General features: G+C 32.0%; 1 protein-coding gene and 1 pseudogene across 2 annotated transcripts; both read right to left on the reverse strand.

The window, feature by feature from the left end:
* Window positions 1-4,285: 4,285 nt before the first annotated feature.
* Window positions 4,286-6,796, reverse strand: LOC100790577 (zinc finger MYM-type protein 1-like; annotated as a pseudogene).
* Window positions 6,797-10,282: 3,486 nt separating this feature from the next.
* LOC100794780 (T-complex protein 1 subunit beta) lies at window positions 10,283-18,298 on the reverse strand. Of its 2 annotated transcripts, none has more exons than XM_003538085.5 (12): window positions 18,175-18,298; window positions 17,421-17,449; window positions 17,270-17,326; window positions 17,041-17,106; window positions 16,830-16,941; window positions 14,285-14,413; window positions 13,758-13,829; window positions 13,523-13,638; window positions 12,827-12,903; window positions 12,059-12,544; window positions 11,169-11,484; window positions 10,283-10,752 (listed from the first exon to the last, which is right to left on the reverse strand). In XM_003538085.5, the coding sequence occupies exons 2-12, from the start codon at window positions 17,424-17,426 to the stop codon at window positions 10,606-10,608; spliced, it is 1,584 nt and encodes a 527-aa protein (XP_003538133.1). In that variant the 5' UTR covers window positions 17,427-17,449; window positions 18,175-18,298; the 3' UTR covers window positions 10,283-10,605. The 2 variants fall into 2 exon arrangements, with proteins under 2 accessions (XP_003538133.1, XP_014619619.1); XM_014764133.3 differs by lacking the exon at window positions 18,175-18,298 and adding an exon at window positions 18,039-18,151.
* Window positions 18,299-25,540: the final 7,242 nt, after the last annotated feature.

Consider the following 25,540-nt stretch of genomic DNA (forward strand, 5'->3'; position numbering starts at 1 on the left):
ATATAACTTTTAAAACAATTAATATATCAAATTATTAGTTCACAAGAAATGACATATCTTTATAGATCTCTCTACCACTTTATAGAATGTATTTCTATATATGAATATATGAATATAACATTTCTAAAATATTAAATGTATTTATTTTTTATTTAATACGTTTTATACAATAGTAAAAAAAGATTTATTGAAAGATTATCTTTGTTTCTATATACAAGATTATTTCAAAAAAAATATTTCTATTTTTTTTTATAAGATTGCATTGATTACTTTTTAATCAAAATATCTTAATTACTTTTTAATTTTGAATCATTAAATAATAAATTTTGTAAATATATTTATTTCCCTCTGTTAAAAGGATCGATGGAGATAATTTCATAGTCATTCTCTTTCCACGCAGTGAAAAGTAATTAAGTGGAAAAAATTATACATCCGATCCTTATTAATATTTTCTTTGTTTCGGAATAATCGTCCGGAAAAAAAAGTTTCAAAATAATTATTATTTTAGCTTTTTTAATGTAATATTATTTATTTTTTTCCAATTATATCACTTATAATATTAATGATAGACAACAAAAACTAAAAATACTCCATCTATCCTTAATTATAAGATCATTTTTAAAAATTTGTTTGTTCATTTTTATAAAACTCTTTTTTAATCTCTAAATGCATTAATTATTTTTTCTTATATATGTTTATTTAATTATTCTATCCCCAAAGCATTAACAAGAAATAAGTAAGTAAATAGAGAGAGAGTAAAAGGATAATTTTGAAATACAAATAATTGACAAATTTAATGCAATATCTACTTTTGGTAAGAGATGTAAATGAGTTGTAATGGTCTTTTATAATGAGGGACAAAGGGAGTAAATTAATGATGATAGGATTATTCTTGTAAAATTGTTATTTTCTTTTATTATTTTTTTATCTATCTAAAATAACCCATGACAACAATTACTCCATCCATCTTAAATCATAGTTATCCTAGGTTGTTTTATACAAATTAAAAATAATAATAAATAGATGAAAGAAAATAATAATTTTATAAAATTAATCTTATATCAATATTAAATTATTTATAGATTTTGTTGTCCACCATTAACATTACAAGAAATATATGTGTCAAAACATAATTAATGTTACATTGAAAACCTAAAATAACAAATATTTTAGGATAATTTTTTTTTACACTACAATTATAATAAGACAAAAGTATAATGAGATGATGGGAGTATAAGGTCCAATTAACTAATTTATCATGATTAAGAAAATTAGTTAATGTTTTGATAACATTACATTTATCTTGATATTTTTTCCCAAAATTACTTACATAAACAAAACTAATAAATTTAACTGGTTATGTTTCTCTCACTATTTTATAACTGACTTTAATTAAGAGTATCTTTATGAAGAAAAAAATTAATGCAGAAAAGTTTTTAGATTGAACATTATAACAAAGATTAAACCACAATTTTAAGTCGGGCATTGTAATAAAAATCAGAACTATAATAATTAATACCAATTATCTAAGGGAGTGTTTGGTTTAGATAATAAAAAATAAAAGAGATTTTTTAATTAAGGTAAAGTATAAAAAGTGTACATTCCAAAAAAAGTACAAATTTTTTCTTTAATATTATTTCTCTGTTAAAAAGCAAACACACCATAAAGGTTAATTTTAGAAACATAATGCAATTTTTAATGCTAATGTCTTTTTTTTGTCTTTAACTGAGTCAACTATTTCCCTCAAAATAAAATAAAAAAGTTAAAAAAAAAACTTGGGCACTAAATTTTCTAGATCTGGTCAATTAAATAAAAGAGTCTATGTCCTAAATATAGTAGGGTCTAGGTAGGGAAATATTAATGCATGCAAATAATTGAAGTTCACAAACCTAACTTCGATATTTCGAACCATAAGATATGCTCATTAATGATCAACCACTTAATCTTAAATGTTAGTTTGAAAATCTCTATGAACAATTTGATGACACGAATGCCAAAATTATGCAATCAATATAAAGTACTTTCCTTGTTTATTCTCCCTTCAGATTTGAATATATGCCAAATAAAAATATAATCAAATTTTAATTAATTTTATTCTATTTAATTAGTCTGTATCTAAAATATATTTTATTTAATAGGATTTTTAATTTTAATTACTCTTTTTTATATCAAATTCCAATAAAAGATGATTTAGGAAAATAACTTATTTTAAATTAAGATTGATGTAATTAAATATTTTTAAACAATTTTCTTAGTTAATGTGAAATAATTTTTTTATTTATATTTAAATTCAGAGAGAGTAAAATTTATGCGATCAATATAAAGTACTAGTAGTATAACTAATAAAAAAATGCTTTATTTATAACTTATTTTAATTTGTAATTATTGATATTTTACACAAATTAAGAAATATTTAATTTATATAGATTTAGAATAAAGTATTTTTATTTATCATTCTATAAATTTTTATATTGTTTTCAATTACTTTATGTATAACTTATTCTAATTTATAATTATTGATATTTTGTTCTTTAAATTTGTCAGAAATATCAATAGTATCAAGCACATGTCCCATGTACAGCCTTTTGATAGAATGGTGTTCTTTTTCAATGAAAATGTCACTAAGAAATAGTACTGATATTCCATTACAAATATCTTGTAAGAATTAAAGTTTTATAGGTAATCCTTTTAATCATTCTACTATATGTAAGGTATTGCTGGAAATACATAGTTACATCTTGGTATTGTAAAACAATCAAAGTTTTTAAAGAAAAATAAAACACTGCACCAACCAAAGCTTAGAAATGAAGAGAGCAAATAAATATAATCTACCCTTCCATTCCTATAAACTTTGGTTGTCTTTGGTATATTTTATCTCCAGTTAAATTCAGTCTTTTATGAACTTACGTATTAACTACTTTTAGAGTTTTAAAAAACTTGAATTGCAGGATAAATAAATCTATGAAGACGGAAATTTTAGTCAGTGGCTTAATGAAATTTCATCAAGATCTTAGGTGTATTTGTTAAATTCTTGTAAATTTATAAAATTATAACCAAAAGTGGAGTTGATGCTATTTGATCAGTGGTTTCTTTTTCCATCGTAATGAGTAATAGCAAACGACCACTAAACACCGGCTAGCAGTTATCTCACTTAACAAAATGCAATCATGCCAATTGACAATTGTGATCACTTCCAACGTTAAGGAGACATATTTATTAGTGAATTATAGTCCTTCATTTTGTGGCTTCAAAAGCTTAACTAACTCCAACTATTATTTAGCATTCCATCCCAGTTAAACATACACGACTCAAACCAGAACAAAACACACCTACTCTATAGGCTGCCACCAAAGATCGGAGAAATTTTTTGGATAAATAAATGCAATTAGAAGGATTCGATGAAAGGACATCAATTCAAATTTTAGATTTTAAAAGTGAGAGAGATATTGAGAAATCAAGAATTTTTGCTATTTTTTGTATTCATGGATCCCATTCAATTCAGCAGAATTTTTCATTCATTTTTTTTTCATCAAGAGTTTTATAAAACTTTTGAACTCTCAAATTTAGAGTATCCTACTTTCACGTAATTCACAAAATTTAACAAACAATTGATATTTTACCGTCAAGTAAGTAGTACTCTTTGTAATAGCAGTCCTTATTTGTCATATTAACAATCAAAAAATGGTCAAAAGAAAAAATCTCTATTTGACAAGGCTTCTTATTATACCTATGAATATAGCATGTCATACCTATGAATATAACATGCCAATTGAACATACATGACTCAATCACACCAAAACATACCTACTCTATACGTCGCCACAAACATCAAGCCAACACATACTCCCACCACAAGACACAAAGTTATTTTTTGTGTCATGTGGGACATTAGTTACTATACAAGAGATAAGGTGAGGCAAATGAGGAAATTAAAAATAAAAAAGAATATCAATTTTAATAAAGGAAAATGTTTTAAAATTGAACAAAATCGAACACATTTTATTTTAAAATTAAAAACCAAAAACTTGCAATCATCCTAAATGAAATCTAAATTTAAAGATCAAGGATTCAATAATTATAAATTTGGAAAAGTTAGAAATAGAGTATCAAATTTGAAGCATTAGATTCAATTCTCTTGAATACTAGGAATGTTAATGCATGTTAACCTCCACACAGTGGCGGAGCCAGAAAAATTATAAAGCCTGGTCAAAAATTTAAAGATAGCAAATTCACATTGTATATAATATGTAAATAGTAATCAATCAAAATAAAAGAGAGTCGTCATTTTGTCAACAAAAATATAGTTTAAAATAAAAGAGATAAACATAATCTTACAATAGCGGGTTAAATAAAATTACGAGGCAAGTGTCCTTTCCGAGACTTCTTTGCGGTAAATGTTCGAATAATATCAATATCATCAAGTGACTTGAATATCTCCCGCTCGGTGTAACATACCATCAAGTCATTGAACCACACATCGTTGATCTTATTGTGCAATTTAGACTTGATAATCTTCATTGCTGAAAAAGCTCTTTCAACGGACGCTGTCGACACCGGCAATATCAAAGCTAGCTCAATAAGTTTATAAACCAATGGAAATACCAAATGTTTCTCAGTTTGAACCATCTTCATAGCCAAACTTTGAACATCTTCACAAGTGGAAAAGGAAGCATTTCTTCTCACTTGAAGCACATAAGTTTCAAGTTGATCCCTAATTGTTCCTCGGTCATCATCAGAAAAGTCTGCATGATAAATATCAGCAAGACGAGCAAGCTTATCAACATCAAACTTGGAGAAAGAGTTCTTGGGGTCAAGACATGAGAAGCAATCAAGTATAATGTTACTTCCTTCACTAAAGCGGTGATCCATCTCCACACATATTTTATCAATAGCAACATAAAAAATCTCTGCACGGTAATGATGAAGATTAGTGATAGTCCTCCCTTCTGCTCTTGAACGACCCCGAACTGGTATTTCGTCATCCATATTTGGTACCAGAATACTTTTAGCAACACAAAATCCTTGGACATCGGCAAAAAAATTATTCCAGCCACTCTCTCATTGTGCCCAACCGAGCTTTGACAACATCAACTAATTCCATGGCATTCACAATATTAAGATCTTTTCTTTGCAATATATTTGAAAGCTCGTTTGTGATACCAAACAACTTTAACATTAACCTCAAAATAAAAGCAAATTTAAAGCTCTCCATTTTTTCTATCAAACCTGCTGCTTGAGATGGTCCACATCCATCTTCATCAACCATACTAAGCACCTTTAACACGGAGGACCACATTTGATCCAAACGAAGCAATGTAGTATGATGTGAACCCCATCTAGTATCCCCGGGTCTAGTGAGACTAGATGATTGGTGTAAGCCCCTTCCTCTAGATATCTCACCACTCTCAAGTTTATTTAAAATATCTTTGTGTTGTGCCTCTGTCAAAGCATCCCTCCTCTTACAAGATGCACTTGTTGTATTCACAATCAAGGTGATGTACTCAAAGAAATCATGAATAGATGAGCAACTACTAGTAACAGACACAACAACCAATTGCAAACGGTGAGCATAACAATGGACATAGAAAGCATAAGGATTTTCATCTAGAATTTTTCTTTGCAAACCATTAAATTCACCTCTCATATTTGAAGCTCCATCATATCCTTGCCCTCGTATCCTTGAAATAGATAATGTGTACTTATCAAGAATACCATAAAGAGCATCCTTTAATGACTTAGATGAAGTATCTGTGACATGATGTAGAGCAATAAATCGTTCCACAACATTCCCTTTGTCATTCAAAAACCTAAAACAAATTCAACCAGTTTACTTGGCGGCATAGAGAATAATAGGTAATGAAAATTGGAAATTGGAAAATACAACTACTAACCTCAACATCACCGCCATTTGCTCTTTGACGGATATATCACGTGACTCGTCAATAAGCACGGAGAATTGTCTATAACCAAGCTCTTCCATAATCACCTTGGTAACTTCATGTGCACAACACGTTGCAAGCTCCTTTTGAATGTCACCGCAAGTCATTGTGCAATTTTTTCCACCACGGTCAAAAGCATCCCTCACTTGTTCATTCTGAGATTTTACCCAATCTACCATCTCTCTAAAATTGCCCTTATTTAGCGAAGTAGAGGATTCATCATGGCCACGGAAAGCCATGCCTTGTGCTATGAGATATCTTGAACAATCTAAAGAACAAGTCAAACGAATCTTATACAATTCTTCTGATTCCTTGGTTGCTTTAGCAAACTTACTTGCCACACTTTGTCTTTGATTATTATAATCATCGTAGTGCTTGACACATGAGTTGTGCAAACTATTATGACTACCAACATGATCTTTCAAGCCTTGAGATGCATGCTTCCAATCTCTATATCCGCTTTTAGTGAAGACTTCAAAACCAAAGTGTTCGGCCCTCCCGGGTTGCTTAAAGAGAAAGCAATAAAAACAATAAGCTGCATCCTTGATCTCACTGTATTCTAACCATGTGTAATTCTTATACCATGATTTACTAAATGCTCTAGAAACACTTCCAAATGGAGTACGAGGAAAGCTTGGCAAATGTGGTTGCATTGGACCCTTCAATATATATGCCCTCCTCACTTGATCTTGAATATCCGGAGCATACTCATTAATTTGTTTCCTATGACCTGGATCACGCACAATCTCATTTGGGTTAAACTCATTAACCACATTAGGTGGCGGTTCTAATTCGGCTTCTTGTTGTACAACATTCACATTCTCAATACTTGCTCTATCAACCAAAAATCTCCTCATCTCTGAAATTAAATGATCTTAAGTTAATACTCAATTAACAATTAAAATCATAAGAATCAAAATTTAAATAAGAATAGTTTTTCAAAATAAAAGTAATCTCTTATGATTTATAAAGAGTAGGAACAAGCATTATATTATATTCAATTAAACACCATTATAGAAACTAATAAAATTAGATAACCAAAAGAAACCTTTATTATAGATAATTTATCTATCAATAAACAAATTTACAAGTGGTATGATTCCACTGTAAAAGATCTTTTTACTGCTATTATAAATAATACTATATGCTTATAATATTACTAGATACACACTTTAGTTTGACTTATCAATAAAACTTTTATAACCAATGAATCTTGTTGTGTAGTAGCTTAATCTGACACTTAGCAGCACACAAAATGACAAAATATATTATAAAGTAAATATTTTTTATAATGAAATTTATTGAAGTTATCAGTATGATACAATATTATAATTTCACCATATGAGATTTTAGATAAACTTGAAAAATATGGGACCCATTTTCACAATGTTAGTACTTCTATATAACATAAAATATTTAACCTTTCAAAGACAAACCCAAATTTTTCTTCTTCTCTGTGTCTGCTACTACTAGGCGGTGCAAATAAACCCAAATTTTTCTTCTTCTTCTTCTCTGCTACCTTTGTGTTAATTGTTTCAATTTAAAACCACAATCAGTTGAAATTAAACAATTACTAACCGAAAAAAAAGGGGAAGGCGGTAGTCGGAAAAGAACCAGTAGGTGTCGATGGCGGAAGCTTTAAGGTTTCTACAGTGTTGCGGTGACGAAGCTTTACTTCTTTTGTTTCTGTTACCTATATTTTTGCCCTTTTAATTTTTAACTCTTACAATTGTTTTGCCCTTTCAATTTCTTGCCCTTTCTTTAATATTTTTCTTTTAATTTTTACCTTTTTTTTTTTACCAAATGAATTTGGGCCAGAGCCTGGGCAATTGCCCAGGGTAGCCGGGCCTTGAAACCGCCTATGCCTCCACATAAAAGCACTTTAACCTATATTTTGATTGGCAATAATTTCCCATCCTATTCTCATCATCAACTTGTGTTAAGATACATAAAAAACCAATTTCAAAACATAAAAGCACTTTAACCTATATGAACAACCATATGGAAGCAACTCTCCAACCTACATCAAACCTTAACCCTAATTCCAAGGCCCTAGCAACCAGGCCTGCCAAGGATAATGCCCCATCTTTTTTTTTTTTGGAAAAAATATAAATTATATTAAACCCAAAATGATACAATAATAAACGGGACATATCCCGCAGTTAAAGAAAATCAAAAATCTTCCTAAAACAAGAAGACCTATATCAAGATGCTAAAACAAATGCAACAGGTGCGCTTGTCTATACATAAGAAACTTAATCTTGCTAGTAACCTCCATTACAGAAAATTGATAATCTTCAAAAATCAGCTTGTTCCTAGACAGCCAAATGCAATAGACTGTAATTGCTATAGCTAGACAACGTAATTTTCCTTGAACACCTGATGTGGATCTGCCCCTAATTAAAGAGTCAGTAATGCCTGTAAAGAAGTAAAACGCATGCGGAAAGGAGCCAAATCACGAATGTGAGCCCAAACTTGGAGAGGATAATGCCCCTTAGTTGGAACTGTCGGGACTTAGACAACTCGAGTGCAATTCCTACCCTCTAAGACCTAGTCCAGAACTATTACATTGAAATGATTTTCTTATGTCAAACCCAAGTTCAATCCAAACACATTGAAGAAATAAAAACTCAACTTGATTTTAACTTACTTCGTCGTAGATGTTAGCGATAGAAGTGGAGGGTTAGCTCTTTGGAGAAATCCTTTTCAATGCCATCTTCTTAACTTCTCTTCCAATTTCATTAATGTCCAAGTTCATCAAGCATGCTTTCCAACTTGGAGATTAATAGGCTTCTATCATTTTCCTAAAAGAGAAAGAAGAAAGGATTCTTGGAACTTCTTTCAATCTCTGGCAACCAACACTTCCCTCCCTTGGTGCATCTTTGGAGACATCAATGATTTGCTTTCCAATGAAGACAAAATTGGTTTGGTGGATCATCCTACGTGGCTTATAAATGGTTTCAAATAAGCTATCATTGATTGTAATTTGCAGGATCTCCTAACGGAAGGATACCAGTACACCTGGGCTAGGAGACATGGAAAATATGATGTTGTTGAGGGGAAATTATATCATAGCTTGACAACTCTTGAATGGATCAATTTGTTCCTCAACTTCAAGTTGTTGAATGGAATATCTTCAAAATATGATCACTCTCCCATTGTTATCCACTTAGATGCTTGAAGAAAGAGACACACCAACAAACCTTTTCGCTTCAAAAATTCATGGCTCCCAGAACTTGAACTCGTAGGCATTGTTCAACATGGATGGACAAGATGCTCAAGGTGACTTCCCTTAAAGAATCCAAGCTTGCACAGATGAGATGAATTCATGCAATAGAAATCTTAGGAGACAGTTCAAAGATCAAATTGATGATTGTTGAAGAGAACTTGATCAACTTGGTCAATCTGCCAACCTAAATGATGACCATTATGGGCTATCCAAAAAAGAGAATTACATAGCATATCCCAAAGAAGAACAATGGGAAATCTAAAAATGAATTACATAGCAAATCTAATTCCCCATTTTCTACAATGGCATATCAAATTTAGTCCTGATTTATGTTTTAATTCTCAATTGTCTCCACCTTCACTGATGATTAACCCCCCATAACCATCAAAATTCATTTTTTTTTTCTTTCCCTCATCTCACCACCGCACGCTGCTTTGAAAAGCAATTTCTGGGGGCCCTCCCACCTCTCCTCCCCTTATCCCACAACCAAACATGCTAGCCACGATGATAACGCCACCATGCATCACCACCTCCACATAAATCTAAACATAGAATCAAGACCAGATTTCAAATTATAGATCTATAAAAAAAAATCGAAAATGCAAAATGATGTATTGGATGGAAAGTTGCACTAAAAAATCTCGCAAAAGAGATCACAATTGTAAATGCAAAAGTCATGGTCAATAGCGACACATCGAAGACCTAAAACCTGTCATCGTCACACTCAAGAAGTCATCATCAACAATGAGCCACAACTACCTCATCATCATCACCTGCAAAGAAGGTAAGAGAAGAGGGGAAGCATGGAAATAAGAGAACAAGAGGAAGGAAGAGAAAAGGACACAACAGTATAAGGTGATTCCGGTGGCTCCAATGTGCGGCTGTACTTGAAGCAATACTCCTCAGCAAAACTGATAAAAGTGTGGAGAATAGGAAATGAAAAATAAAAAATTAAAGATAAAAGGGAAAAACTGGAATAGAGGGGAAAAATAAGTTTCACAAAGTGCGAAACAAGTTTGGGTAGTGCACGATAGAACCCGTCTACATACATAAAAGGCAGAGCCGATATTTCTAAATTATTTGTAAAGGATGGAAGAATCTTTAAAGACGCAGGTTAACGAAAAATCTCAAGATATCTTCATTGAAGAATGAAGTAAAAGATCATGTCTTTAAATTCAAATAGACATAATTAACTCTAATTGCAGGGTAGGAACAAATGGTTCTACGTAAAATTTCTCCACCAACCTGACCCTGCCACCCACCCCAATTCACTGGCATGCGACTGGGTTCCAAAACAAATCAAAATTGATCTAACAATTTTTTAACATTACAACCAGTTCTTCCAATCACAACCACCATATAAATATCACAGAACTCGTAAAACTACGCAAGAAAATGCCATGGCACCCCAAGCATCCAAAGAAGGACCCTCATATTTTACATTCTGTCTTCTCTCCTCCTTGGAGCACAAGTGATGATTTCATCAACTCTAAGGATCATCTCAGCTGCCTCTGTTGAAGATAGCAATACAGCTTGCTTGACTTTGAATGCTTCAGATATTCCGCGTTCAGCCATGTCTCCAACCTACCAGAAATACAACATGGGTCAAAGTAAGTTAGCCAAACAGAAAATAGAAAGAGCACAGGATACTTTTCCAAGACTAACAAACCATAGTAAAAGCCTGCTCCTACTAATCAGTTATACACGCACATAGCATTAGGCACGTAACCAGGATGAAAATGTCCACCAGGGATGTAAAGAAAAGACATATATATGGGAAATTTAATTAAAAGCATAAAAGGATCAGCTACCTACATATAGACAACAATAAAACATTACAAATTAAATCAAAAAACTTATGAAGATATTCCTGCAAGACTGCACCTCGTAACAGCCAACCCAAGAGAAAAAGGAAATGTGGCAATATCATACATCCAGATGTAGCAATTCAAAAACGATGCCCACTCAAATAAATTCACAGTTCTAGTTTCAGTACTTACAGAGCCAGAAATAACATCAATTCCAGAAGTACAGCCCTCCTTCTGATGCTCTGCCCGGAGTTGAGAAATCAACTCAGCACTGTCCAAACCAGCATTATCAGCAATGATCGTTGGAATAGCCAAGAGTGCACGGGAGAATGCCTCAATAGCAAGAGACTTCTTTCCAGGAGTTTTCTTAGCCAACGCATCAACTTCTTTTGCCATCACCATCTCAGGCCACCCACCTCCAAGCAACACTCTACTGTCATTGACAGTCTGAGATAGCACGCACAAGGCATCATGCAATGACCTTTCAGCCTCATCAAGAACATGGTGGCTGAAACAAAAGTAGATATGTCATACTTAAAGAGCAAATGAAAAAAAAACATTCATTCCAGTTTGTTGAAAAAAAAGATGTCTACCCATGCAAAGAAAGCACTCCAACACATGTCCAGCTCACAATGCATCAATTGAAACAATCAAAAAAATTGGACAGGACTACATAAAGATTAAAAGGCATAAACTAACTCAGTATGATGCTATGAGCATACATGAAGTCATGAAGTCATGAAGACATGCATAAGTAACATTCAAAATTCAAGCACTCAGAAGTCAAATCATTGGGCTCAATAACCATATCCGATATTCTGAAAGTAAATATATACAGGATTCTAGATCTGAAATTTCATTAAATCAGCATGGAAACAGCAAAAAATGTAGTAACATAATCCACTATGAATAGGTAGTGATTATACTTGAATCGAACAAAACATTAAAAACAAATCCTACTGCTAAAATATCAAACTTCAGCTGACAAAAAAAAGATTTGACGTAATATGTTATTAACAATAAAATGCCTAAGTATACGAACACTGGAAAGGGGTTTTAAATAATAAATGAGTAACAAGTACCTAGCCCCTCTCAGAACTATTGTACATGCCTGCCCCATAGCAACACCAGAAAAATGAATCAGTTTATCCTCGCCAATCATAATCTCCTCAATAAGGTCACAATGCCCAAGCTTAACAGACTCAGGATTGTCAAAGGTTGATGCAATTTCACCACCAGTTACCAAAGCCAGACGCTCAATACCATCAAAATCAGCATGTTCAATAGCCAATATTCCCGCATCAGCAAAGAGCTCCTCTGGAAAATTGTAAATCAACTGTCTGTTAACAAAACAGTTGATACCATGACCTATTATCTTCTGCACCTTTTCTCTCATTTTCTCTTTCTCTGCTGTTTCAATTTGAGCAACTCTAGCCATAGAATCAACACGAACACGTGCACCATATATCTTCACTTTGTCTGTGTCCATGGCAGTGTTTGCCACCAGTATCTTTGCATTCTCTATCCGCTTGGGTTGTCCAATACCAATTTTCTTGTCAAGAATGAATCTGATCAAAAAATTAAAAACAGAAAGAAAGCTTACTTTTTACCCAGAGTAATAAAATGATAAGCAATGCTTGAAAAATAAATAACAAGATTATTAAAACAAAATCCGTCATTATGCAGGAAAGTGTATAGAAGTTGAAAATTTTTATAAACATTTGACTTTATTTAAATGGCTTGAAAACTGTCTCTGCAACTCTATAAAAAGATACACCAGGATTCAGTAAACAAGTTGAAGTATTCCTATTCGCAAACTGCAAAATAATCTAACTTTTCAGCAATATTACCCTTCATCTAAGAATGAATCCATTAATGAGCCTCCAGGTTTCTTTATAATCTGGATAGATTCTAAATTAGTGCTTCCCTGCATTTGAAACACATCATTAAAAAGCTAGATACAAGAAAATGAAAACATGAAAAGACATAGTTAACTTAATCACAATATAGCTCAAACTAATAAAAAAAATCCTTTGACAAATAATAATATCTGTTTGCATAGTCTGCAGAGTAAAAAAAATTGAATAACTATATTACAACTTAACAAGTCAACTAAAGAACACTTCCTACTTTATTTAGAAAGGGAAAAATTCACTTCTCCAAATGAAAAACAGCCATAACCCAGAAAAAGTTTCAACCAATTATTTCTGAGTCTTTTCAAAGTATTCCAAACTAACTATTATGAAATCATCTTAAAAAAATTTAGTTCATTGTTATTTATGAATTGGAAGAAATTTGAATAGCCACATTCATACTGTAAAAAACTATTATAAAACTGTCAGATCATATTCATATACAAGTTTTTTGTAATCTAACTTCCTAATAACATACTTTTAAGTAAGTTTTTAAGCCAAGTATGAAGAAAAATATATAGATCAAGATTGAATCTGGTGTCTAAAGGTGAAAACTTGGCAAACAGCGGAGATGCTACTACCTAAATCTACCAAAATTGAAAACTGGCATTATGTAGGATAGGCACAGTTCACCTTTAGTCTCATTACAGCATCCACAGCTAATTTTGCAAAATGATCCTTGTCCTGTGAGAGAATCTTGGAGCTCAAAGTAGTCATTGCAATGTTCAATAAGTCTGACCTGAATTTCTCTGGACAATAAAATAAATTAATGTATTAAATAATAGTAATAGCAATGTATTAAAAGGTTACAGAACAATGATACAACCCTGAAAAATCCGTATCCAAAAGGGGGGAGAAACAACAATACCAGAATCTGCTTTGTTGTCCACAACCTTCTCCAACAAAGCATTACGAGCACACTCTGCTGCCATTCGGAAACCTAAAAACAATGGGGAAAAAACTAAGTAAAGATCAGGCAGCATTGGAAGTTTGAAAGAAAACAAAAGAATGAGAATGGAGATTATTTCACTGATTACTTTTATTACTACCTCTCAATCACAACCATTCACAATTGATCCTTAATTTAATTAGAAAGCCAGAATGATTAAAATTTTAACAGAAAGTATGTTTTACATTCACTAGCTTCAAAGGAACATTCAAAGATGCTAGACACCAAAGGAATACGTGCTATTTAAAATGCATATTAAAAATGGATGATGCAGAATAAGGAAGGTGTTGCTTTCCTATCCAGTATAATTACTTAATGGGTAAACTGCCTCGTATTCACAAATTGAATCAATAAAGTTGAAAGTAGAAAATTTGTCGATATGAAAACACAACAAAATTTGCATCATAAGGGCAGTTGGACCATTGATGAAAAACAAAGAAATGAACCTGATATTATTGTCATAGGATGAATCTTGGCTGCAACCAGCTTTTCTGCCTCCCTTAAAAGTTCACCAGCCAATACAACAACTGAGGTAGTTCCATCCCCAACCTCATCATCTTGTACTTTTGATATGTCTAACTTGCATTAAGGATGGTTATCTTATGATTTAAACATGCAAAGAAAAATCCACACCAATGCTCTTATTAATAACTGGACGGGTATTAAAAACAGTGACCAAGTACACAAGGCTCCCACCTAGTGGGATCTGGATCAGGTATATACACAACCTTACCCCCACCCAAAACCCCCAAAAGTAGAGAAGTTTTTTCCAAGATTTGAACCTGTGAACTATAAGTCAAAAGGCAGCAGCATTACCAACGCGTCCATACTTGTCAAACTCTCAAGTTAACTCTAAGACTCCTACAATTTTATGATTCTAGGAAGATAAAACGAGTTAACTCCATCAGATTTTTCTGGGTAAACTCGTGTAAACTCACATAAACTCTCGAATCAAGAAGCAAATTTGGATTCCAATGTATTTTTTGCCACCCATTGACCACACAATAAAAGTATTTTACCAAGGCTTCAATGGATTTGAAGAAATTAGTTTCTTATTTAAATGTTTTCACTTTAGTAACTTATGTATTTATTAATTTATATATGATTCGGTCATTTACGTAGTTTGATCTTATTTAGTACTAATGTACTACCTGACTTTATCATTTTAGCTTGTTATTTTTCTTTATTATCAAGTTTAAATGTTAAATTATTGTGGTGTTAATATCTTGTTGAGCATATGTCATTAACAAGTTTTTTAATATTGTTTTTCACATTAGGTAAACTCTTACAACTTTACAAAGAGTTTACAAGCCAATTCTATGAGTTGAGTCTACGGAAGCTACACAAGTTTACATCTAGAGTTTGACAACCTAGGATGCACAAACACTAGCACTATTCTGGATGGGTATTAAGCAATTGCAGGTTACAAACTGCTAGTCACCTCAAAGATAAACAAGTAGCATTACCATTAGCTAAGTTATCCAAAAACTTCTTGTCAAATCCAAGATTAATGTTGCCTGAAAGATGCTGAAGCATTTGAACAAAAAGCCCACATCCTAACCAATGAGTAAGCACAAATTCATTGCATATGTACTATCAGGACTCAGGGAGCCAGTAAGGCCAGTTTACACATTGAACTTGAATGTTACTTTTGAAGACCAGCCTAAACAAAGGCATGGTTGAAAAGTTGTGAATGTCTACTCTTAAACTGTGTTTCCAGTGTTATCAATGGCGGAAGGCCAAAATTCCACCTTATAACATGTCATTGCAGCCTATGGTGCCACCAGAGCGGGCCTCCCTTCACAAATTGCCCATGGCAGTTGGCAACAATTCCACCACACCATTCTGCCATGGCAGCAGTGGTGGCACCATTTAACAACATCGATGCTTTCATTATGGACTACCGGCAATGTCTAGTAAGTAAACAGAATTCAAATTCTTCTTGAAATGATAGTAAAGCTATGTCTTATTGGATCTGGCTAAACACAAGATTTGTATCTTAATTACCTAAATCCCCCAGTTGGAGGCATGATCCAAAGCCATTTTTGTTAAGCCACTCTCCTATACTTACAGATGTTCCAAGGCTATCTACTTTATATGGTTCTCAGGTAGAAGGAGTTCTGGAATTACTATTTTGAGAAATTTGAAGAGCCTTTTCTGCTTTTCTTCACTTATGCTGCATCAAATTGTTGAGTTCCTATGAAGCACGGACACTTCCCTTGTTTGAAGTGTTGTATGTCAGACACATTTTGGACACCGACACTTGTTCAACACTTGCCCAACACTTCTTATTAGGTTTTCAATTTAAAAATGATTTTTTGTTGGCTTAGACAATTAAGAAGACACCTTTACACAACTCAAACACTTGAAAAAACATAGAAGGTTGGTTTAAAAAGATGAATATACCATCAATTTAAATATTTGGTTATATGTTACTCATATTTCATTTTATTAGAATCTCTCTCTTTGTGGGTGTATGCAATATCATGTGTCCTATATTTTAGACATTAGTCGTGTCGAAGTGTCCATGTCTGTGTCATGTCTGGTGTCAGAGTCAGAGTCTGTGCTTCATAGTTAAGTTCCATTCAGTGATGAACTGCAACAAAGCACTTTTGCATCTCTTTTTGTGGATTTTGATAGAAGATAAAAGCATCTTTGTCTGTGTCTTTTAAAATTGCAGGTTCCATAGGTTAGTAGTGGCCTTTAATCTATCCAAAATCGTAACATATATTTTGGTTTTTGCTCCAAACAGACATCAATTTGGTTTAGGTTGTTATGGAATGGAACTAAGTTTGTCATCTACTTTAGAAAATTCAAAACCTAGACCTTTTGCTTTGGAATCAGTGTTGAGTTTTCCACGGTTAAAATCTATTGATTTTCATTACTTTCAAACCCTTTTAATAACATGAATAGGCATTTCACATTAGCTCTTTCCAAGCTCCAAAAATTATAAGCTGCTTTCAACACAACAATAAAAAATTATAAGGATACCAACAAGGACTTTAGCAGCTGGGTTATCAATATGGAGGGACTTCAAGATTGTAGCACCATCATTAGTGACAGTAACTTCACGTCCTCTACCTGTTGACTGCAAAATTTTATCCTGCAGTTATCACATCCAAGATATATGAATTAGTTATGAGTAGAAAATAAAATCATTTATCACCACCACATACAGTAATGAGTGAAGAAGAGATTTTACCATTCCCTTTGGCCCCAAGGTTGTCTTCACCAAGTCAGCAATAGCCATGGCTCCAACAAAAGAAGCCTGAACAAGACCAAATCATAAAACACACATAGATAAAGTTAACCAACTTTCCCCAGACTCAAAAAGAATAGTTCATGGTAATATTTGCTGATACAGATCAGAAGTAGTATATCAATCATAACAAACCAAACCAAACCAAAACATAAAAGCATAACAAGCTCACCATTCTGGCCCGCTCTCCTTTTTCTTCACTGGCTTCATGTTTAAAAATATTATCAATCTATAGCATTCACCACAAAAGAAATCCTCAGATGAAGGGAAAAATAAAAGGAGTAATGAAAGAAAAATATCAAATTTAGTAGCAAGTAACTCACCGCCATTACAGGAATTCAAATGCAATCACCTGAATAGAGAAACATATCCTCTCAATAATCAATCAAAGAAAAAGTATCTACATCTACACTCTATACAAAGTAAGGAAGAGCTAGACTAATGTACTAAGGTGGGCAAGCCAAATTGAAAATAATATTAACAGTATCGCGTATCAAAAAATGGAGGCAGAGGCCCCCTCACCCTGAGGAGGCACTGCCCTATACATATATATAGGGCTTGATTACATTGTTTGTTGCTTTCACCTTTCACAATAAACCACTCCTCTCATAATATATATCACTCAGTTTACACTTACTAAAGCTACCTATAAAAACAGTGATTTTTCCCAGATCACAATCTACCATCAAGCTACAATATAGCACAAATCTACCAAAAGAACTGAATAAAACGTTAATCAGTTATGTCTGGTCCTAGGTTAAGCACTGCAAATGCAATTCTTAGTTCTATTAACTAACGAGTTCATAAATCTTAGTAAAACTAATGTCTACGTATCCATTCACACCGTCCTAACCAAAAAATAAACAATGGGGTTGGCTCGGACAACAGAAAGAAGCATGGATTTATGCGAAGGTGAGAAATGGAAGAAGGAAAAAACACACGATTTGAAATGCGAAGTTGATGCAATGCAGAGTGGAAAGGAACTTTGCGAACGAAGAGAACAACGAGAATTAAAATGCACGAAGTAGTTAAAATACACAGAAAAATGAAGAGAGAGAGAGAGAGAGAGAGAGAGACCGCGGAAGAAGTAGGGTTCGAGAAGCGACTGAGAATTCAGATGCGAATAGAGAGCGCGAGGGTTTTGATCGTGTGAAAATATGGGTTTATACTTCACAAATACAACCTTTTATAAAACGGAACATTTTAACCCGCAATAGTTTATTTTTTTTGTTTTGTTTGTGAATTCCCACCATGATATATGATTGGGCTTACTCTTAGTTTTGGGCAGTTGCTGTATTCAGTACCTCTCTTTACTTACACACTTCTCTTTTCAATTAGAAAACCTCACACAACCCGCCTGATGACAGAGCATCCATAGGTGATAGGCCACCTAACAATACAGACATAAAGGATTGGATAAAATTTATCCTTAGAAAATCCCCTGTTGTTTGAAGTCTTCTTGGGATTGGGTGATTTTTGTGCAAGGTGATTATCACCTCCATAGACTTACTTGACAAAGTACTCATATCCCAAATAAGAAAACGAAAACCTATTCAAACACTTCCAAAGTAGCTTCTTTACCCACGCTCTTCTAGTAAAATGTGAGAATCCTTATTCATTTAACATTACATTTGGACGATAATACAGTGACTCTAACTCATTTGACATTGTATTTATTACAATTACGTAGTTCAACATGTTACTTTCAAGTAATAACTTAACATTAGGAAAAATCTATCATGAGTTAATAGTTATCCATGTTCAATATATCGATTAATTTTATATTGGCTACTGAAAGCCTAAAACAACTTTTTTATCTGAATATTTTTATTTTAACTTTTCATTAGAGGAGGAAAACGTATTTCAGCTATTTTAGAGTTGAGGCAAGTCTTATACTTTTGTAGGTTTCTTCTCCTTTTATTTCCTTTTTTTAACAATAGCTACTCTTCTAGCCTTCTCAACCACACTTCTTCTGTTGTCTACCATTTTTCACATATGGGCCATTTCCAATTTTGAAGTTGAGGCAATTGCTTCCTGCACCCTATAAATTACCTCCTGCGCCTCTTGAGAATTTTAAAACAAATTAAATTGACAAAAATGCCCTTCAGTGTTTCTTGTACTCTCACCTCCTTGTCCCTTTCTTCCTCGCAAATATGATATATCTCCTATGTATAGATTTTAAGATCCCACTCCACAACACTTGCTAATCAGTGCACTCTTAACACAATTTAAGATTTTTCATGTGATTTAGTTTGGATTTGCATGTTCTGGACACCCTTATCCAATGGCCTGTGATTTAGTTTTTTGGATCACAAGATCCATATGAATGATAGCTCTATTCTGGATTGCGTGATCCAAAGTTGTAGCATATTGGGAACCTTTTCCAGAAAAATGAATCAATAACCATAGTAAATACTAGTATCCTAGAATGATAAATCCATAACATAAAAAATTAAAATAATATTTCTTCCAGATTGAACCATTCGGAACAAATAAAAATTATGGAGCCTTCTCAAAAAGAAAATCTGAAATTACTTTTTGATTATTTTGGATTAAGCTATCGGGACCGTAATTATCAAAAAAGTATATCCGAATTTTATTTTTCAAAAGGCTCCATAATATGTGTTCTAGATTTATCTTTTTGGAAAATAATTAAATAACAATTATGTTCGAAGGGTAGTTTTGGAGTTTTCTTTAAAAAAATTAAAGGCAATGGAGGTGCAAGAAGTAATTTTATTCGATGAAATCGCTGTTTGCTGTGGATGTTTCCCCTCAAATATGGGTCGGCCTTACGAGTTCCAAGTGCATTCATTTTTTGAATTTTGTTCTTGATTCGGATTCGGATTATTAATTTTTGCAACAGAAAGGGGAAAATGTTTGGGCATTGGATTGCTAATTAAAAATTTTAGTCTTACTTTGTTAATTGTTAGTGACTTGTGCGATTATTCTTCTACATATATTGGGAATTCTTCAGGCATGTGATATTAGTAGACTGTTATTTTCTGCACCCCTTTTTTTGACTTCCTCAATGAAATTTTATATTTCGGATTTTATAGATTTTGGTTTCGAAAATGACCAAAAAAAAAAAATCCCAAAAAGGATGCAGGAACAACCTATCCGTGGATGGTCTAACAATTTACCAGTCCGTGTTGAGACCTGACACCGGGTAATCAAATCAAAATGAAGACATGGACCCATTTCTTTTTTTTTAAAAAAAAACAATTACCTAGTATTATGTTGTATAGTTGCTAAGTCTTTGAAGAAATTGTAAGCAAAAAAAAAAAAGTCTTTGAAGAAATTTCTTATAAGCAAATTACGTATGCAGGTTATATATAGTTGCTAAGTCTTTGAAGAAACTGTCGAGCAAACAAAAAAGTCTTTTAGGAAATTTCATAGCAGCAAATTATGCATGCAACGCACCTGCCTCTACATTTTTTTTCCTAGGTAAGTGTTCCTCACCTCTAATGGATTAAAAACTAATCTTTCTCACATTGCGTAATTGTCATTAATTTAAGAAAATTTTACACTTATCTAAATATAGTGTAATTTTATACTACTGTGTCAACTTTTTAGACTATCTACCTTTACATACATACATTTATAGACACATAAAATTCTCATTCCCATAAAATAATGAAATTAACTTTATTAGGACATCAATTTGTTAATCTCCATGACCCTATAGGCAAGAATGCAAGACCATGACCAATGTGAATTAATGACAATTTTCTGTTATGATTTATCGACAACGGAAATACAATGTCATATATATATATATATATATATATATATAATTTATATGTTTTTATTTTTTTCTGAACATGGAATTGGTAGAACCAATTAGTTTTTTTTTTTTTAAATAGTGATTAATCTTTATTAGAGATCTAAATGCATATAAGATAGATATTTCTCTCTCAAAATAATTTATTTCATACCCATAGATTATTCAAATCTTAAACTACCTAATCAACACAAGTTATTATCATTTTGTGTTAACCGTTGGCTTGTGTGTCCCTAATTAATTATATATGATGGGTTTAATATGCCGAAATTAAAACACTTAAATAAACCCATCACAATTAGGATATGTTTATTTAGATTATATACTACTGCAGAACTGGTCATAATAATAGTGATCAGCTTGTTTGATTTTCGCCACCACATGAGAGATCAAAAAGTCTCACGCCACTTTGATATAATGAAAAAAAAAAATTAAAAGGAGAGAATAAAATCCACTGAATCCGATTTTTCAAACAAACCCAGTCGGTGTTTCATTCTAACGAGACAACTAGTATGGATATATAAAAACCTGTTTTGATTGGTTTTTTGGTTCTGACAGGCAAATATATTGTTATCTAAGTTACACATATATCTAATATCCCAGTTGTTGAAAGGATCATCGTCATCAGTTACGTCATTTTACTGTTGTCCCACATTTGCGACTGAAAAGTCATTGATGTTGATCTTGATAAAATATGTTTTTATTTTTTGAAATATTAATTTAAGTTTCTAGAAAATTTTAATACATTTTTAGTTAGTGCTTATATTTTAGTAGAAAGCCGTGTTTTTACTTTTTAGTTTCTAATAAACAATTCAAGCCACATACTAATAATCTAAATTACATATATGTAAGTTATTAATGTTTTTTTAGAAAGTAAGTTACTAATGTTAATCAGTATACTTATACTGTTGAAAAAACAAAACAAAGTGTCAGAAAAATATATTTTTTACTTCTCAAAACATTAATTTTAGTTTCTAGAAAAATCTAAAACTTTTTATATTTGTATTTTAATAAAAATATGTGTTTATGTTTATGGTTATCATACGAGACTAAAATCATATACTGACATGATCTAAAAAACATATATGATTCATTCGGTAGACTGAAAAAAAAATTGAATTAAAATAGAATATAAAAATATGAATCTGATATTTTTTAATTGTTTATTTCTCATGTTTTCAATGTTTTTTTTTTCCTCAAACGAATGGATCCATTCTGATTGTCTAGACAACACGTATATCTCTCAATGTCCTTGTTGTTGAAAAGGATCCTCATTAAGTCATTATCAGTAACGTTATTTTATTGCCGCTCTCGCAGATTTGTGAATGAAAAGTCATTTATGTTTTTCCTCTCAAAAGCCATTTATGTTAATCAAAATTAATATATAGGTTAAAGAAGAAAAACAAAACATAGTATCTGCTAAATTATTTGGAGAGAAAAAATCCATACTTACATTACATTTTAATAAAAACGTCTGCTTTTAGTATTTGGGACTAAAACTATATCATGTTTGATAAATACAAAGATCAAAAACATATTTAATTTTTTATAGAAGTTAAAATTAAAATTTGAAATATTTTGAAGTAGAAAACATATTTTATTCAAAAGTATATAAAAAATATCAGTGAGTATTCTTAATATAATCCCACCGTGGGTTTTAGTAAAATAGTATATTGATTCATTAATATTTTGTTTAAATCTCTTTTTCATTATCAACATTCAAAAAGTTCCAACAGTGTGTGTGTGTGCATGACAGCATGAGATAAGATATTTGTCAAGGTCGCCGAGAAACGTGATTTGAAGTGACAGCGCTATTCAATTCCCACCATTTCACTTGGATCTTCAGATAGTTCATTCAACTCAACATGACCCTACCAACCTACAAATCAATATCAACAAAATCATAGTGATTATTAGTTATAATAACTGGGCTTTAAGACTACAGCTTTTGAAGTTGAGTTGTAATTTTATAACTCGTGTAAAACGTGGAAAATATGTATATAGATAATGGAGTATAACTGTATAAGTAGACCATATATTTTCCACACATAGAATCATAGGACAAGATCGTTGATTACTGACTGCGCATGCTACGGCTGATCCATCAAAATTTTGGGAGTACGATGTTGGAAGATAGACGCTCTAGATTTTGGGTTCATAAATATCAATCACGTCACAAAGGATGAGTGTGTAATTATAAGACATTCATCAGTACATAAATATCAATTATCTCAGAAATTAAGGTCTAATCAATCAATTATTATTGAAGGTGTTTTAAACCTACTGTTAGCCACAACGAAATTAGTGGATGTTTGGTTCCACATCCCAAAAAACGTGAAAATAAGAAGCTATTGAGATGAGAGTTAGCTTTTGCCTCGATGGTAGAGAGTAAATGTTTTTTCCCGAATTGGCAAAAAGGCTAAGACACCGATAAACTAATTCTCATAATGGGAGTTAATATCATCTAAAAGGAAATTTATAGCAAATTCAGCAATAACATAAAAAAAATCATAAACTAAGGGTAAACAATATTTTGCAAAAGAATCAGCAAACATGTTGGTTTCTCTAAAAATGCAAGTCATTATAAATGTGATACTATTCCAAACACATTTTTCCGATGAGTTTGGTATCAACAAATTGTGCATGGGAGCAAAGAAGAGTGACGAAATGTACGAAATCATGCACTTTTTATGGTTTAGGAAGGTGTCAAATAGTAAGGAAATCTAAAAAAAATGTGGGCCCACATATAAAAATTTCTGAGAAACTAGTGAAGAAAACGAAAAATAAACGAACGGTAAAATAGCATCAAACGATTAAGTTAGTATCTACAACTTTTCTTATGTACTTGTTCTTATTAGTATAATATAAATAATAATATAATAATAATTTTTCTTTTTTTATTTTTTATCTATCAAATAACTTTAGTTCAGATACTTTCACTCTATTTCTCTCCAATCAAACAATTTATTTTTTCACTTTATTTCTCATTTATTTATCTTTTTTTTCTCATCTACCTACTTTTCCTCCTTTTATTTTTTCCCCTACCAAACACAACCTTAATTATGCAAAGATAAAAATGAGGAACGCTTGTTTGGTATAGTGCATTCATGAATGGAAAAGAAAAATAGTTTAAATTGTAACATTCTTGTCACCTTAGTTTTCAAATTTACGATTTCGGTTCCCTGATTTTTAATTGTAACATTTGCTTCTCTAGTTTATCAATTAGTTGTTTTGGTTCATCTATTAGGTTATTTGTTAAATCAAAAGACATTTATGTCTTAAAAATGAATCATGACTCTTAATTATTTTGATTAAATGTAAATAAATACAAGTGATAAAAGTTGTATCTGATATGCTATTAGATCATAATTTCTATTCGTGCGTCTGAAGTTTCAGACGATGCATTCATAAGATGATTTGATATAATATTGAAGTAATGTATTTAAAACCTTTATTTAATACTTTGTTTTTGAGATTCTTTCATGCAAAAAATATTCTCCTAGGATCTGTCCAAGTTCTATGAAAAATAAATGAAGAAGTCCACAGTTTGAAAGACGTTAATTCTCGTCAAAAGGCACACTATGTTGTTGCAGACTTGCTATGATGAAAGAAGTGATTTCTCTATTGAAGTATAAGATACACTAACCTATCAGCATGAACTTTGCATAAAGAAAGAATGTGCATTTATGCAAGCATTAAATGCTCCAATAGACTCAAGAATTCAGATGAAAAATAAAGTGAAGAATCCAAACATTGTGAGACAACAGATACTTGGAGATCAAGACTATACATAGAAGTTTTGAAGAAATAAGACACGAATCATCAACACAAATTATTCTTTCTTGTAGAGCTTTCTGTAAATTCTAGTAAAGATACTAAGCTCTCAAAACACCTTGTGTACCTTGAGAGAAAAGACTAAAAGTGTTGAGTGTTTTGAGTGATATATCCATCTATAAGACAATCACATATTTAGTCAATGTGTAATCTTCTAACAAACCTTGTTGATTTTTTTTAGAGCCAACAATAACTTGATAGGACAAATAATATTGGGTTTAAGTCAAGCTTAGGATAGAGCTTGCAAGTGTAAGAGGCATAAGTGATAGTGAACAATACTTGTAACTTTGATAAGTTAGTAAAAACTCGGTAGTTGTCAAGAACTGGACATAGTCTCATGTTTGAGACGAACCAATATAATTCTTTATGTGCTTTCTTGTTGGTTGAACTAACAAAGGGTTTTGAATTTTTTTTTAGATCTTATATCTTATTTAGTTTTATAAAGAAAATTATTTTTCTCATCGTCTGATAAAGTCTGAATCAAAATCTTTCTTAGTGGTTTTAGGTTTATCTGCATTAGACAATAAATGTGTTTTCAGTATGTAGAAAAGTTTTAAATTTATAAAAACACAATTTAACACCCCCCCTGTTAGACCATGTGGCCTCAATAACTTAAGAGGGATAGACTTAGAATGCATAAGAAGCAACAACAATCAATTTAATAATGTTCTTTAAACATGCAAGGCAAAATTGATTGCAATAAAATAAATGAGATCAGGGAAGAAAGAATGCAAACATAGTTTTATACTGGTTCGGCCACACCCTTGTGCCTACGTCCAGTACTCAAGCAACCCACTTGAGATTTCCACTATCTTTGTAAAATCCATT

This window comes from Glycine max, chromosome 11, assembly GCF_000004515.6.
Source record: "Glycine max cultivar Williams 82 chromosome 11, Glycine_max_v4.0, whole genome shotgun sequence".
NCBI lineage: Eukaryota > Viridiplantae > Streptophyta > Magnoliopsida > Fabales > Fabaceae > Glycine > Glycine max.

What these genes read in the sequence shown, in the direction of transcription:
- LOC100794780 (XM_003538085.5), bottom strand. An exon ending in CCTTGGGGCCAAAGGGAATG is followed by an intron (nt 16,942 to 17,040) that starts GTAAAATCTCTT and finishes TGATAACTGCAG; the next exon opens with GATAAAATTTTGCAGTCAAC. An exon ending in ATGCTGTAATGAGACTAAAG is followed by an intron (nt 12,904 to 13,522) that starts GTGAACTGTGCC and finishes TTTCAAATGCAG; the next exon opens with GGAAGCACTAATTTAGAATC.